Source organism: Melanotaenia boesemani, chromosome 17, assembly GCF_017639745.1.
Source record: "Melanotaenia boesemani isolate fMelBoe1 chromosome 17, fMelBoe1.pri, whole genome shotgun sequence".
In the NCBI taxonomy this organism is placed as follows: domain Eukaryota; kingdom Metazoa; phylum Chordata; class Actinopteri; order Atheriniformes; family Melanotaeniidae; genus Melanotaenia; species Melanotaenia boesemani.
This window is the reverse complement of record NC_055698.1, coordinates 1,076,734-1,092,419: the sequence shown is the minus strand read 5'-3', so window position 1 is coordinate 1,092,419 and position 15,686 is coordinate 1,076,734. Positions and strand designations below refer to the sequence as shown.

General features: G+C 43.4%; 1 protein-coding gene across 2 annotated transcripts in view; it reads right to left on the bottom strand.

The window, feature by feature from the left end:
- Positions 1 to 15,646, bottom strand: part of abcf1 (ATP-binding cassette, sub-family F (GCN20), member 1) — a 29,396-nt gene extending 13,750 nt beyond the window's left edge. Inside the window, exons 1-16 of one of the 2 annotated variants that reach the window (XM_042012259.1) lie at positions 15,440 to 15,646; positions 13,037 to 13,083; positions 12,883 to 12,960; positions 7,764 to 7,887; positions 7,651 to 7,682; positions 7,489 to 7,578; positions 7,215 to 7,265; positions 6,970 to 7,062; positions 6,589 to 6,660; positions 6,419 to 6,511; positions 4,012 to 4,134; positions 3,786 to 3,886; positions 3,558 to 3,643; positions 3,338 to 3,477; positions 1,079 to 1,227; positions 918 to 1,001 (exon numbers count right to left, since the gene is read on the bottom strand). In XM_042012259.1, the coding sequence (XP_041868193.1) occupies positions 918 to 1,001; positions 1,079 to 1,227; positions 3,338 to 3,477; positions 3,558 to 3,643; positions 3,786 to 3,886; positions 4,012 to 4,134; positions 6,419 to 6,511; positions 6,589 to 6,660; positions 6,970 to 7,062; positions 7,215 to 7,265; positions 7,489 to 7,578; positions 7,651 to 7,682; positions 7,764 to 7,887; positions 12,883 to 12,960; positions 13,037 to 13,083; positions 15,440 to 15,500 (1,424 nt within the window). In that variant the 5' untranslated portion in view covers positions 15,501 to 15,646. The remainder of the gene's footprint in view (positions 1 to 917; positions 1,002 to 1,078; positions 1,228 to 3,337; positions 3,478 to 3,557; positions 3,644 to 3,785; positions 3,887 to 4,011; positions 4,135 to 6,418; positions 6,512 to 6,588; positions 6,661 to 6,969; positions 7,063 to 7,214; positions 7,266 to 7,488; positions 7,579 to 7,650; positions 7,683 to 7,763; positions 7,888 to 12,882; positions 12,961 to 13,036; positions 13,084 to 15,439) is intronic. The other variant, XM_042012260.1, reaches the window with a different exon arrangement.
- Between the last annotated feature and the right edge of the window lie 40 nt (positions 15,647 to 15,686).

Genomic DNA, 15,686 nt, shown 5'->3' with positions numbered 1-15,686 from the left:
ACAGAAGAGACTTCTGTAAATACCCTGATCCCATCTTAGAGCCTCTGAATAAAAACCACATTTTGTGGCTGGATTGTAAACCTCCTGAACGGGAAATAAACAGCAGGAAAACTTCTGCAGGTCATGTAAAGGGTAAGCTGTCCATCACTACTTCTCCAGAATAACACACACAGAAGAGATAGCACTCGGAGGGCAGCAACAGATTTCTAACAGTTATAAGGTCCAGTTTAAAGGGATCTGAATCAGTTCTTCAGATGTAATGTTTGGTACGTGATGGAGCAGTCTGCGTTCATGAGTGTATTGTAGGGACATGGAGGTGATCGAACCGGTGACAGACTGGGGGACGACCGCTTTCCTGGCTGAATCATTCATAACTGGGTTTAGAGGGAAAATAGACTAAAATGTCAGTAACCACTGAGATGTGAGTTTATATATCTGATCAGTCCAGAGGTAAAGCTCTGACCAGAATCCAGCCTGCACACTTATTCATGTTTTTTTGATCGTCTTCAAACTACAGCAGGTCTCTCAGCAGGTGTTCCAGGCTGAAGCTGTGATGTTTGGACTCTGTTTCCTGTCCTCAGCTGGTCGAGGCAGATGGTCATCCTCCCTGAGCCGGGTTCTGGTTCTGCCGGAGGTCTTTCCTTCCTGCTAAAAGGATGTATTTTCTTTCCACTGTCGTCTCTTGCATTCTCAGGATGGGGGATTGAATCGAAGTCAAGATTCAATGCAATCTGTTGGTTTTCCTTAACTAGGCTATTATTTATTAGGAACTGGCTCAAACGGATTTGTCTGTAAAGACCTGAGATGACGTCGTTGTGAAGGGACACTATAGAATTAAAGCTGAATTGATTGGATTACATTCCTTCTTCCTCTGGATCCCACCACAACCCTAGTCTAACAAGAAAGCTTCTCCATACTTGTTGAGCCAGATGACGGCGTTCAGGTCCAGGTGGTTAGTGGGCTCGTCCAGCATCAGCAGAGTGGGCTCCATGAACAGGGCTCTGGGGGAACAAAGGACACACTGAATGAAAAACATCTTCCAACACATTCCTGCTGGACTGGTTAGACTGTGCAATACCTGGCCAGAGAAACTCTCATTCTCCATCCTCCAGAGAACCTTTTGGTGGGTCTGTTCTGCATCTCAGGGGTGAAAGACAGACCAGCCAGGATCCTCCTGGCCTTAGCTTCAGCTGCTGCAGCTCCAATGGCCCTCAGCTCTTCATAGACCTGACACCAGGAGAAACATCCAATCATCAGATAAACTCCAACTGACAGGTCCAACCACTGAGCAGCAGACCTGGTTTTCAGCTGGGTCAAGTCCTGAATATCTGCAGCTAAACTGAGACCACTTAAGAGTCTGAGCAGATCAGTTCTTCATTTATGAGTCACAGAAACTGATGTTGAAATAAAAACAATGTATTAATCCCAGAGGAAATGATCATGCTTGTATACAAGGGTTTTCTTTCTTCCTTTTCATGGAACTAAAATCAAATATTTCATCCATCTGTTTTCTATACTCGCTAAATTCCTTCACCACCTGGTGTGGTTCTGCTGGCAGGGATAACCTCTGAAGAAGCCTCTGACCGAACACACTGTTGTTTCTTCACTGTATTGTTTAGAGCAGTGTTTCTCAGTCCAGGTCCTCAGGTACCACAGCCCTGCATGTCTTCGACATGTTCCTACTCCAGCACACTTCAGACTAATGAACTTCCTCATCAAGTTCTTTGCAGCCTGTTAACGAGCCATTCATTTCATTCTGCTGAATTAAAGTAAAGTAAAACATGCAGGGTGGTGGGTCCTGAGGACCAGGACTAAGAAACACTGGTGTAGAGGGTGTGAGGACTGGTCCATCATGTTCAGCAGCTTGTCCACCATTCTTCTCTGGACAATCAGCTCCAGGAGATCCGGATCAGTCCCCAGCACAGAACCAGAACTTCTGGATCAGTTTGTTCAGTTGCTTTTTAACCTTTTCTTGACTAGACCCTGTTGTACAGGAGGCAGCATGAGATACTAGAGAACAGAAGATGTCTGTACACGCTACGAAGCAGCAGTAAGGCAGGGCTTTGGTATGTTACATTAACATTTAGCATAACAAAACCCTGTCAACTTTACAGCTTCTGCTAATTTCTCCACTTCAAGCAAACCACACAAACCAGGAGTCACATGACAGCAGAGACTCTGCTGGTTCCAGAGACGTCCGTCTCATCACGGTGGGCCAGAACCAGAACCAGAAACCAGGTCTTACAGCTGCTGTTTGTGGTTAAAAGTTTGATTCCAGCTCTAAAAACTCTGCTAATGTGTTCTTCTTTGACTCTGCCTTTGTTGAAATTAACCTTGAAGGTCCTGCTGGTTTCCATGGAGATGTCCCTGGATCCTCCTGACTCTGAACATTGATAGAGGCGTCCATCATCATCATTGGCCGATGGCTTCCTGACATATTTACCTGCGTAACACCTCTAATGTAAATCAGTATGACTGTTAGCTGTGACGGATGCTAGCTAAGATCGTATGTTAAGGCTGGCACACATTACAGGATTCCCCCAACCTTCACAGGTTTAGAGACCACACACGTGACCAGATCACACAAGATCTCTCTCTTCTGATCTTAAAGTGTGTGATGTGCACAAAATACTCCAAATCTGGCGTAGTCAAAGCTGTTTCCAGCTGTTTTGCTTCTGATCGCTGTCTGCTCATCAGAGCAGCTTCAGTCTGTCTAATATCGTAAACTAATATTTATATTTCTGTTTCACTGCTGAGAAAACAGTCTGTAATTTATTATTATTTATTTATTAGCAGTTCAGTTCTTTTATATCCAGGATGTGAAGCAGAGTAAAGAAACTACCAGATGTTAAACTGCTGGACATCAGGTAGAAACGATGGTTATCAACATCCTGATAGTTAATATTTATAGAAAATGTGGTTTTTATTCACATAATTAGTCTCAACTGCAGCTGCATGTAAAAAAAATCCTACAGATGAAAGAATTTCCAGCAAAAACTTATTCATATTCCACAAAATTAAGTCATATCTAAGTTACCGAACATTTTAATAGATGTTCTTCATTTAAAGAATTGATATTTTCTTTAAAACCTGTTTAAATTAAACTCAGACTGGCTCTGTTCTCTTTTTACATCCAGATTAATAGTTTGTTTTACTTTCAGAAAACCACACCAGTAATTTCATCATGACAACAGACATTTTATCTCCCTGTTCAACAGTTGATGCTCTTTAATTAGATTCAAGTACTTAGTATTTAATAACTTGATTAATCATTGAGATGAACACTCGATGCCGCCTCTTTACCTGCACAGAGCAATGCGAGCGAAGGGAGCCGTACCTTCTCCAGCCTCTCGGCCACGCTGTCCTCTCCCCTCTCCAAGCGAGCCTGCAGCTGCTTCTCCTCCTCCAGCAGCTTCAGCCGGCGCGTGTCGGCCTTCAGCACCGCCTGCACCGCCGGAGTGTCGTCAGCCACCACCTCTGATGGAAACACACGGAGGAAGCGGTCAGTAAGTAAACACAGCAGGGCCGCAGTCGGAGAGGTGATGCAGAGCTCGTACCCTGTTCACACAGCAGCACATCGATGTTGGGGGGAATACTCAGAGCTCTGTTAGCGATGTGCTTCAGTAACGTGGTCTTTCCTTTACTGAAAGGAAACACACACAGTGGAATAAAATACAATAAAGATTATATTTTCTTAATATTCTACTCATCTTTGACAGGTTCGGTCTAATTTCAGGACCAAAACGTTCTATGTTCACAGCAGCAAATAAGAAAGCGATATTCACCCATTTGGTCCAACCAAACCGTATCTTCTCCCTGCAACGATCAGCAGGTCGGCGTTGACAAACAGCTCTTTGCCGTGAGCAGAAATGCTGAACCTCTCCAACTAGAAAACACACAGATCACCACGGCTGAATGAAAACACTCCTGCAGAATTACGGTTTCACATATGAAAGAAATACGTTGAAGGACAAACAGAAAATACTTCAAAGGTGAATAAAAAGTGGTAACCTTAATATCGGAGGCGTTCTCCAGCATGGCCTGTCTGGACGACATCTCAGCCTGAGACACGGAAAAATCTCCCTCCAGAGCGCTCTGGGCCCGGACGCTGGCCACCTGACGCTCGTACTCCTTCTGAAGAACATGCCCACAGAAACACGTCACCACACAGAGGACCAGATCCACAGCGGATCCACAGAGGACCAGATCCACAGCGGATCCACAGAGGACCAGATCCACAGCGGATCCACAGAGGACCAGATCCACATAGGACCAGATCCACAGCGGATCCACAGCAGATCCACAGCAGATCCACAGAGGACCAGATCCACAGAGGACCAGATCCACAGCGGATCCACAGCAGATCCACAGAGGACCAGATCCACAGCGGATCCACAGAGGACCAGATCCACAGCGGATCCACAGAGGACCAGATCCACAGCAGATCCACATAGGACCAGATCCACAGAGGACCAGATCCACAGCGGATCCACAGAGGACCAGATCCACAGCGGATCCACAGAGGACCAGATCCACAGCAGATCCACATAGGACCAGATCCACAGAGGACCAGATCCACAGCGGATCCACAGAGGACCAGATCCACAGCGGATCCACAGAGGACCAGATCCACAGCTGATCCACAGAGGACCAGATCCACAGCAGATCCACAGAGGACCAGATCCACAGCGGATCCACAGAGGATCAGATCCACATCAGGACCAGATCCACAGCGGATCCACAGAGGACCAGATCCACAGCTGATCCACAGAGGACCAGATCCACAGCAGATCCACAGAGGACCAGATCCACAGCGGATCCACAGAGGATCAGATCCACATCAGGACCAGATCCACAGCGGACCAGATCCACAGCGGATCCACAGAGGACCAGATCCACAGCAGATCCACAGAGGACCAGATCCACAGCGGATCCACAGAGGATCAGATCCACATCAGGACCAGATCCACAGCGGACCAGATCCACAGCGGATCCACAGAGGATCAGATCCACAGCAGATCCACAGAGGACCAGATCCACAGCAGATCCACAGCGGACCAGATCCACAGCAGATCCACAGCGGACCAGATCCACAGCGGATCCACAGAGGATCAGATCCACAGCAGATCCACAGAGGACCAGATCCACAGCAGATCCACAGCGGACCAGATCCACAGCAGATCCACAGCGGACCAGATCCACAGCAGATCCACAGAGGACCACAGCAGCAGATCCACAGAGGACCAGATCCACAGAGAACCAGATCCACAGCGGACCAGATCCACAGCAGATCCACAGCAGATCCACAGGGGACCAGATCCACAGCAGATCCACAGAGGACCAGATCCACAGCAGATCCACAGAGGACCAGATCCACAGCAGATCCACATAGGACCAGATCCACATAGGACCAGATCCACAGCGGATCAGATCCACAGCGGATCCACAGAGGACCAGATCCACAGCAGATCCACAGAGGACCAGATCCACAGAGGATCCACAGAGGATCAGATCCACAGCAGATCCACAGAGGACCAGATCCACAGAGGACCAGATCCACAGCAGATCCACAGAGGACCAGATCCACAGCGGATCCACAGAGGATCAGATCCACATCAGGACCAGATCGACAGCGGACCAGATCCACAGCGGATCCACAGAGGACCAGATCCACAGCAGATCCACAGAGGACCAGATCCACAGCGGATCCACAGAGGATCAGATCCACATCAGGACCAGATCCACAGCGGACCAGATCCACAGCGGATCCACAGAGGATCAGATCCACAGCAGATCCACAGAGGACCAGATCTACAGCAGATCCACAGAGGACCAGATCCACAGAGGACCAGATCCACAGCAGATCCACAGAGGACCAGATCCACAGCGGATCCACAGAGGATCAGATCCACAGAGGACCAGATCCACAGAGGACCAGATCCACAGCAGATCCACAGAGGACCAGATCCACAGCGGATCCACAGAGGATCAGATCCACATCAGGACCAGATCGAAAGCGGACCAGATCCACAGCGGATCCACAGAGGACCAGATCCACAGAGGATTCACAGAGGATCAGATCCACAGAGGACCAGATCCACAGCAGATCCACAGAGGACCAGATCCACAGCACATCCACAGAGGATCAGATCCACAGCAGATCCACAGAGGACCAGATCCACAGAGGACCAGATCCACAGAGGACCAGATCCACAGCGGATCGACAGAGGATCAGATCCACAGAGGACCAGATCCACAGAGGACCAGATCCACAGCACATCCACAGAGGATCAGATCCAGATCCACAGAGGACAGTGTCTCAGTTCTGATCTTTCTGGAACAACCTATATCCAAATGGACTTTAAGGACGTGGTGTCGGGAAGCTGGAGAACTGGGAACATTCCTACGTGATAATCACCTTTTTCTTTTCTTTCTTCTTCTCCTTCTTGCTGAGGTTGGCGTACGGGTCCTCCTTCTCTTTGGCCTGCTCTGCGATGACATCTTCAGCACTCTGAAGGTCACAACCACAGCATGACATCATCACACACTGAGCATGAGCAGAGAGGATCCGTCAGAGGGAAAACATACCATCATCATGTCACCTTCAGCCTCCTCTTCATCATCGTCCACGCTGTGTGGGCGCTGGGCTGGTTTTCCTTTCTAACAGAGCAGAGACGTTTGGACAGGTGAAGTCACAACGTCACTGATTTTAAAAGATTTTTATATTTTTCTAACAAAAAGATGCAGAAAGATGGAGGTTTGGATCAGTGTTTCCATGTGGGGGTATTAGTCAGACTAGCAGGTGAAACTCATATGAGGAAGAAAAACCTGATGTTCTGCAAATATCAACCATCTCACTGATGGACCAGAATCCACATGCAGGCTCCAGTTACTGCAGAAAACTGGGAACAGTCCAGTCACATCGAGCTTAGAGGGAAAACCTGGATGTGGGTTTATATCAGTACACACCTTGGACTTGGCCTCAGGCTTCTTGGTCTTCATCGCAGGTTTCTCTTCAGGGTCATCCATGTCTGCCTCCTCCTCCTCTTCATCGGACGCTCCCTGACGAGTGAGAAACAAATCATTTCATCAACATCTGCCGGCTCTGAGGCTCAGCTCTGTAAAGTGTCAGACCAGGATCTGACAGGAACTTGAGTCCTGATGTCTGATTCTGTTCTGGGAAAAGATGGAGGAGCTCTCCCAGCAGCACCCACCTTCACCTTCCTGGATTTGGATTTCTCTTTTTTATTGCCTTTCTCCACCTCCTGTTTTAAAGACAGAGAGAGGCCAGAACTTTAAGATAAAGTAGATCTGTTTGTTTATGAGCTGCTGCTCCTCAGACACTTCCCAAACATCATCCGCTTCAACGTTCCTGATCCGCCTTCCCGATCAACATCTGCTGGTTCAGTTTGACTGGGACAAGAGAGGTCATGTGACAGAACCACTCTCCATGATGGTCAAACTTTCATATGACCTCCAGCAACCCACCTTTTTTACAGGCTTGTCTTCTTCATCCTCTTCCTCTTCCTCATCCTCATCACTCTGACCCTGGCTGAGAGCAGCAAAAATGTTTCCACCCTGAAGGACAACAGAGATGTGTTAACATGTCGACATGAGAGGAAGAGAGAAGAAGAACGTCTGATGACCAACCTTCTTCTTGTTTCCTTTAGCCGAGGGGACAACTGTGGAGGCAAAAGAAGAAGTAGTCATTGAGATCATGACCAAACACCTGAGGAAAAGCAGCACATCATCAAACAGCATACCTGGCTCCTCTTCCTCATCACTGGCTTGGACCGACAGCTTCTTCAGTGTCAGCATGACATCCTCATCCTCCTCATCTGCATCCATCCTTTTGTCTTTCCGCCGGTCTTTCTTCTTTTTCTGGGGCTAAAAAGCAGACGGACATGTCACAGACAGACACCGTCTGATCTAACGGGGGAGAAGCAAAACCAAATCAGACTGAAAAAAGGTTTAAATGTATAAACAACAACTACGGCTTTATCTTTACTGGAGACGGATGAAGTCAGGGCTGATTTAAAGCTGAAAGTCCTCTAGATCACGGCGCTCCTGAGATAGAGAGGATGGTAGTGTGTAACTCTTTGGGGTAAATTGTGATCAATCGCTTACCCTTTAGCTGATCTGTGGATAAAATATTTTCAAAAACTAAGTGAGGGCAGAGGATCTGTAGGCCTGTTATCCTGTCCCAGCATGTCACACAGCAGGAACCACCTTCCCTCTTCCCACAGGACTGTTTCTCTGGTCTGCAGGATTTTCTCTCAAGCCATTTCTCCTCATATACTGGACAGGTTTTCTTTTATAATCAGTATCCATCAGAAGAGATTTTTACTAGCAACAGACCAGGGATGAGATACTACAGTCCGGAAGATGTTTGCAGACACCAGAAAGCAGCAATCCTAACAAGTAGCATAGCAAGATGAAAATGAGAAACTCAGCTGAAAGACTCTAGTAACCAGTGGCATCTAATCCAAACAGTTCAAGCAAGTATATGACCAAAAAGTTAGAGCTTCTACTAATCTCTCTGCTTCAAACAAGCTAACAAAACGAACCAGGAGTCACATGACAGCAGAGACTCTGCTGGTTCCAGAGACGTCCGTCTCATCACGGTGGAGCGAGCAGCCAGAACCAGAAACCAGGTCTTACTATTGCTGTTTGTGGTGAAAAGTTTTATTCCAGCTCTAAAAACTCTGCTAACGTGTTCCCCTATGACTCTGCCTTTGATTGACATGAACCATGAAGGTCCTGCTGGTTTCCATGGAGATGAAGGAGGTTTATAGTGAAGGATTCTCTTCCTATCAGAGACTATCTTGGGCTTCACGTCTTTCTGGACCCTCATGGTGGTTCTAAGGTGAATGTGGGGCCCTGGATCCTCCTGACTCTGACCATCGATAGAGGTGTCCATCATCATCATCGGCTGATGGCTTCCTGACATATTTACCTGCGTTACACCTCCATTAAACACCTGGAAACCTGCTCAGGTTCACTTTTTACCTTCTAGTGTAACACAGTTCCTCATGGGATACCAGATTCATTCCTAGGATTACTTTACTCATTCCTAGGATTACTTTACTCATTCCTAGGATTACTTTACTCATTCCTAGGACTACTTTACTCATTCCTAGGATTACTTGACTCATTCCTAGGATTACTTTACTCATTCCTAGGACTACTTTACTCATTCCTAAGATTACTTTACTCATTCCTAGGATTACTTTACTCATTGCTAGGACTACTTTACTCATTCCTAGGATTACTTTACTCATTCCTATGATTACTTTACTCATTCCTAGGATTACTTTACTCATTCCTAGGATTACTTTACTCATTCCTAGGATTACTTTACTCATTCCTAGGGCTACTTTACTCATTCCTAAGATTACTTTACTCATTCCTAAAATGACTTTACTCATTCCTAGGATTACTTTACTCATTCCTAGGATTACTTTACTCATTCCTAGGACTACTTTACTCATTACTAGGATTACTTTACTCATTCCTAGGACTACTTTACTCATTCCTACGATTACTTTACTCATTCCTAGGGTTACTTTACTCATTCCTTGGATTACTTTACTCATTCCTATGATCACTTTACTCATTCCTAGGGTTACTTTACTCATTCCTAAAATTACTTTACTCATTCCTAGGATTACTTTACTCATTCCTAGGATTACTTTACTCATTCCTAGGATTACTTTACTCATTCCTAGGACTACTTTACTCATTCCTATGATTACTTTACTCATTCCTAAGATTACCTTACTCATTCCTAAGATTACTTTACTCATTCCTAAAATTACTTTACTCATTCCTAGGACCACTTTACTCATTCCTAAGATTACTTGACTCATTCCTAGGATTACTTTACTCATTCCTAGGATTACTTTACTCATTCCTAGGACTACTTTACTCATTCCCAGGACTCCTTTACTCATTCCTAGGATCACTTTACTCATTCCTAGGACTACTTTACTCATTCCTAAGATTACTTTACTCATTCCTAAGATTACCTTACTCATTCCTAAGATTACTTTACTCATTCCTAAAATTACTTTACTCATTCCTAGGACCACTTTACTCATTCCTAAGATTACTTTACTCATTCCTAGGATTACTTTACTCATTCCTAGGATTACTTTACTCATTCCTAAAATTACTTTACTCATTCCTAGGATTACTTTACTTATTCCTAGGACTACTTATTACTAGGATTACTTTACTCATTCCTAAGATTACCTTACTCATTCCTAAGATTACTTTACTCATTCCTAAAATTACTTTACTCATTCCTAGGACCACTTTACTCATTCCTAAGATTACTTTACTCATTCCTAGGATTACTTTACTCATTCCTAGGATTACTTTACTCATTCCTAGGACTACTTTACTCATTCCCAGGACTCCTTTACTCATTCCTAGGATCACTTTACTCATTCCTAGGACTACTTTACTCATTCCTAAGATTACTTTACTCATTCCTAAGATTACCTTACTCATTCCTAAGATTACTTTACTCATTCCTAAAATTACTTTACTCATTCCTAGGACCACTTTACTCATTCCTAAGATTACTTTACTCATTCCTAGGATTACTTTACTCATTCCTAGGATTACTTTACTCATTCCTAAAATTACTTTACTCATTCCTAGGATTACTTTACTTATTCCTAGGACTACTTATTACTAGGATTACTTTACACATTCCTAGGATTACTTTACTCATTCCTAAGATTACTTTACTCATTCCTAGGATTACTTTACTCATTCCTAGGATTACTTTACTCATTCCTAAAATTACTCATTCCAAGGATTACTTTACTCATTCCTAGGATTACTTTACTCATTCCTAGGACTACTTTACTCATTACTAGGACTACTTTACTCATTCCTAGGACTACTTTACTCATTCCTAGGATTACTTTACTCATTCCTAGGATTACTTTACTCATTCCATGGATTACTTTACTCATTCCTATGATTACTTTACTCATTCCTAGGATTACTTTACTCATTCCTAGGATTACTTTACTCATTCCAAGGACTACTTTACTCATTCCTAAAATTACTTTACTCATTCCTAGGATTACTTTACTCATTCCTTGGATTACTTTACTCATTCCTACGACTACTTTACTCATTCCTAGGACTACTTTACTCATTCCTAGGATTACTTTACTTATTCCTAGGATTACTTTACTCATTCCTAGGATTACTTTACACATTCCTAGGACTACTTTACTCATTACTAGGATTACTTTACTTATTACTAGGACTTCTTTACTCACTCCTAGGACTACTTTACTCATTCCTAAGATTACTTTACTCATTCCTAGGACTACTTTACTCAATCCTAGGATTACTTTACTCATTCCTAGGATTACTTTACTCATTCCTAGGATTATTGGGCAGTATTGGGCTCAATGTTGACGTGATTCACTGATCGGATATCAGGCTGAGTTCCCAGATCCACCTTTCCCCTACACGGAGGGAGCCTTTCATGGTCTCGTGTTGACAAATTAAAAGTATTAAGCAGGTTTAAGCTAAACATAATATGTTCAAGCAGAATCAATTCATGAAATAATTCAATTAGAACTCGGTTATATAAATAATTATTTATGATTTAGTTTTTTGCCAAGTTTCTAGTTTAGATGTAGCGTTGTCTATAACTGCACTGATGGGGAATGAGCTGCCTTTGCTACTTTAGAATGTCACAAATTTCATATATTTTAGTCTGGAAACATAAAAAAGCAAGACAGCAACTTGAAATATGCGTACAGCCAAGGGTTCCAGGTTTCTAGGGTAGAATGTTGTTCAGCTAAGAAGAAAATAGTGCCGTAGAGCTCTCGAAGCGTCCAGCAGACAAGGTGAAAAGAGACTAGCCCACAGAAAGCTGCTCCAGTTCATCATTCTGACCAGTCAGTCTATCCGTCAAGAATCATTCTGGAAAAGTCTGCTAGGTGAAATGCTGTAATCTTGCGTGACAATGAGACTCACGTGAAGAAGGTGAAGGAAGACGTGGGAATCTCCAGCCTGGGCTGTTTTGCTCGTAGCTACAGTTTGTTGGTCATGACGGGCTAATTTCACAGTGCAGCGTTAGCGATGCTTTCATTATTGCACATAAACTTCTGGAGCAGTTTAAACTAGCACAGCCCTGTTTGTAGGCTCTTCAAACTGAACTAAAAGTTGTTGCTAATCGGCTCTATGAAGACGTTCCGGCCAGATTGAACAGTGGCCTCTATGATCAGCAGAAACGAGCCCTCTGAGCTGATCTGCAGACCACAGTCTGCTGCTACGCTGCCAGACTATCTAGTGTTCCCAGTTTATTCATATACATCCTGCGTCCATATCAACACACTCTCTTGGAGCAAAAAGATAAAAAGAAGCTAAATTATAAATGAAATACCTTTGTTTTTATTATACCATACATTTGGTTTTGGAAAATATCAATATCAGCTGTTATCCAGATTTCAGATATCAGGATTGGATCAGAAACCCAAAAAGTGGATAGGTGCATCTCTATTTACTAATTCCCAGGACTACTTTAATAATTCCAAGGACCACCTTACATGTTCCTTAGGACTACTTGACTACTTCCTGGATGAACTGGGCTGCTATCCGCTGGTTTTCACTGAAAGTAACGTGGTTTTCTTTTAGGAGGAGCTAATCATTTACATTTTCTAGTGTGTTCAATGTGAATTTACTCACAGTAAGAGAAAACAGGACATTTAAAGCATTTTTCCACCTTCTGATGGAAACCAGAGGCTGCTAGCTGTGGTTTCCTGCTAGCTAACAAAATGACCGGGTTTGAAACGCTTCGGACACAGAAGGAATACAGGGGGGTGGATCTGAGATCTGGCGACTTACCTGTTTTGCTGGAGTATCTTTAAGCGTCGTCTCATCCACCTTCTCAGGTTTGCTGTCGGTCGCAAGTTCCTCGAAGAACTGCAGAACATCAACACACGCAGTGAGACGCGTCATGTTACTGGGATCAAACGTTTAATAAGAAGTGTGTACTTACACTCTTTTTCTCCTTTTTGTTTTTCTTCCCCTTTTTCACTGTTTTTTCTGTTAAAAGAAAATATTTAGTTCATTTTAGGGTTAGGAGCATAACGATTACTCAACTTCACAATTAATCACAGTGTTATAGTGACTAAGTGATTCATTAATCATTTTCCACGTCTGAACCGCAGCATGAGATCAGGAAGGAAAACAAAGTTAAACCTCCGTTTTACCGCTTGTGTTGCTTTGTTTTCCTTCCGTGTTTTCGTGGGAAAGTACAGCAGAGGAAGAGTTAATCCTCCAAACTAATGAATTAAAGTCAAATTTCTTTGGTTCTAGAAAAAAATGAGACAGCTGTGATTGTGGAGGACGGCTCACCAGCCTGTACAGCATCACATAAAAAAGGAAATACATCCAACATGTTTCTCCACCTGCAGGATAACCGGCAGCTTTGTAGTGCAAACCAAAGGTAAAGGTTCAGAAACTGTGTTAAATGATGTTAATATTAACTAATGTAACATGGAGGTGAAATGTTAGGTCATTTTTATAATTCTGTGTCACTCTGGTTGGACTTAAAGCTACGTGACGGCTTCATGTACTTAACGTTTTATTATTATATGGATGGAAAATAACTGAAAATTCTCCAACTCTTTCAGTGGATGCTTTGTTTGGTACGAGTGTGACACCTTTCAGTCATCAGTGTTTAATGGCCTGTAGAGGAGACCATATTTAATTCCAGATACCCAGATAAGTCTTGTTTCTTTATTTCCACTGTTCCCGTACTATTTATGTACCAAGGATAGCTGGAAGTTAAAACTAGCTAGATGTTTTTCCTGAATTTCTAAATTCTCTACTCAGGTTGAAAAGAAATGTTCTAAATAATTTTTATAATGTCGTTTCGAGAAAGAAGCCTTCCATGGCCAGGTAACAGTCCTTTTCCTTTTCCATCTGTTTTCTCTGAGAGAAATCCAGACTTAAAATGTAGGATTTCTTTTTTTACAGCAGAGATGTAGTTGAAACAAGACTTTTTGGTTACTTTACCTTGTTCTAGATTTTATTGGCTTTAAAATATATAAATAAATAAACATTAAAGGTCCCATATTATGCAAAACTCACTTTCTAAAGGTTTTCTAACAGTCATGTGTGTCCTCATAGCCTGTGTATGAGGCTCAAAAATGAGAAAAGTCTGTCTCCTTCTCACTTGCTGGTTCTACTTTTTAGCAAATGTGTGCTCGAACGGGCGAGTCTGGGATCTTTCCCTTTCTGACCTCATGAAGGGAATAACCACGGCCACCGGTAGCGGATCCAGCCACTGACCTCACCACTAATGACAGGTTCCCGTTCTCAGCAGAGCTCATTTGGAACGGCTGAAATGAAGGACCAAAGCTAAGTTTGGGGTGATACACCTATCTGGAGTGTTTATGAAGTTGTAAACATTTGGGAAATGAATTAACATAGAATACAGATGGTGGTCTATCTGCTTGGCATCTCTGCCTGCCACACCTCAAACAGTGCCTCCTTCACCCATCACAATTAATAATGGTGTCAAGAAAAGCTGTAATCATGGCATTCCTAAATATTGTGCCTTCTGTGGTACGGTAGTTTCTTTACTTTTTGTCCTCATTTCTTTGATTTCTCATATTCTCTTAAGTCCCTTTAAGTTTTGTAAATAAAATATATTTTATGGAAAAACACACTGCTCGTTGGTTGTGTTTGTTGTTTCCAGACATATAAACATAGATTTTAGAGGGTTAATGATGCAGACCCAGCATCGTCCCAGTTTGGTGTTAAATCCTGTCCTCGTTCATCTGACTGCAGTCTTCCTCACACACCTGTCGCTACTCCTGCAGGTAAAAATCTAAACTGTATAGTTAACATGCCAGCATCTGAATGAAGCCAGCTACTCAAAGTGAAGTGCTGACTGTAGAATTTGCTGGAAGCATGTGTCCAGTGTTTACTGTGCTTCACTCAGCGGTTTCTGGAGCTGTACGTGTAACGGTCATCTATAAAGATATATTTAATAATGATGTCAAACACGTGTCAACGTGTACATATAAATCTGAAATCATCTCGTCACGATCCCATATTTAATCCGTGTTCATGTTTTATAAACCAGGTCGTTTTTAAACACGTGAGAGTGATATGTCCCTAAGACCACCATATGCTAGCAGATCCTCAACTTCATACATAAAAACTCTATCAGTGATTATTTACGATTAAGCTGCTCGGTAACTTTAATTTGGCCCAAAATGAATAACTCAGAGAGATTAATCAATGATCCAATCAGGTCACAGATTATTGAAGCTACGTGAAGAGTTGGGATAAGGAACGAGAAAAATCCCGAGTTTGGTTTAACTGTTGTCTCGTTGGTTACTGTAGCTTTAGCTTAGCTTCCTAGCTTCTGACAGTAACGTTATCTCACCTGCTGCCGGAGTGTCACCATCGTCCACCCACTCCGCTTCCTCTTTCTGTTTCTTCGGCATGTTTTTACGTCCACTGTGACTTTCTTAAATAAATAACTTCTATATAATCCAGGCTGTTTTTATTTTCCTGTATGCTGTGATAGGCGCACGTCTGTCATGCGGCCCAATAACGTGATGATGCAGATGCCGGTCGACTCGCCAAACTGTCTTCTTCTTCTTCGGCCGACAGGCGCAGAAGGCGCTCTG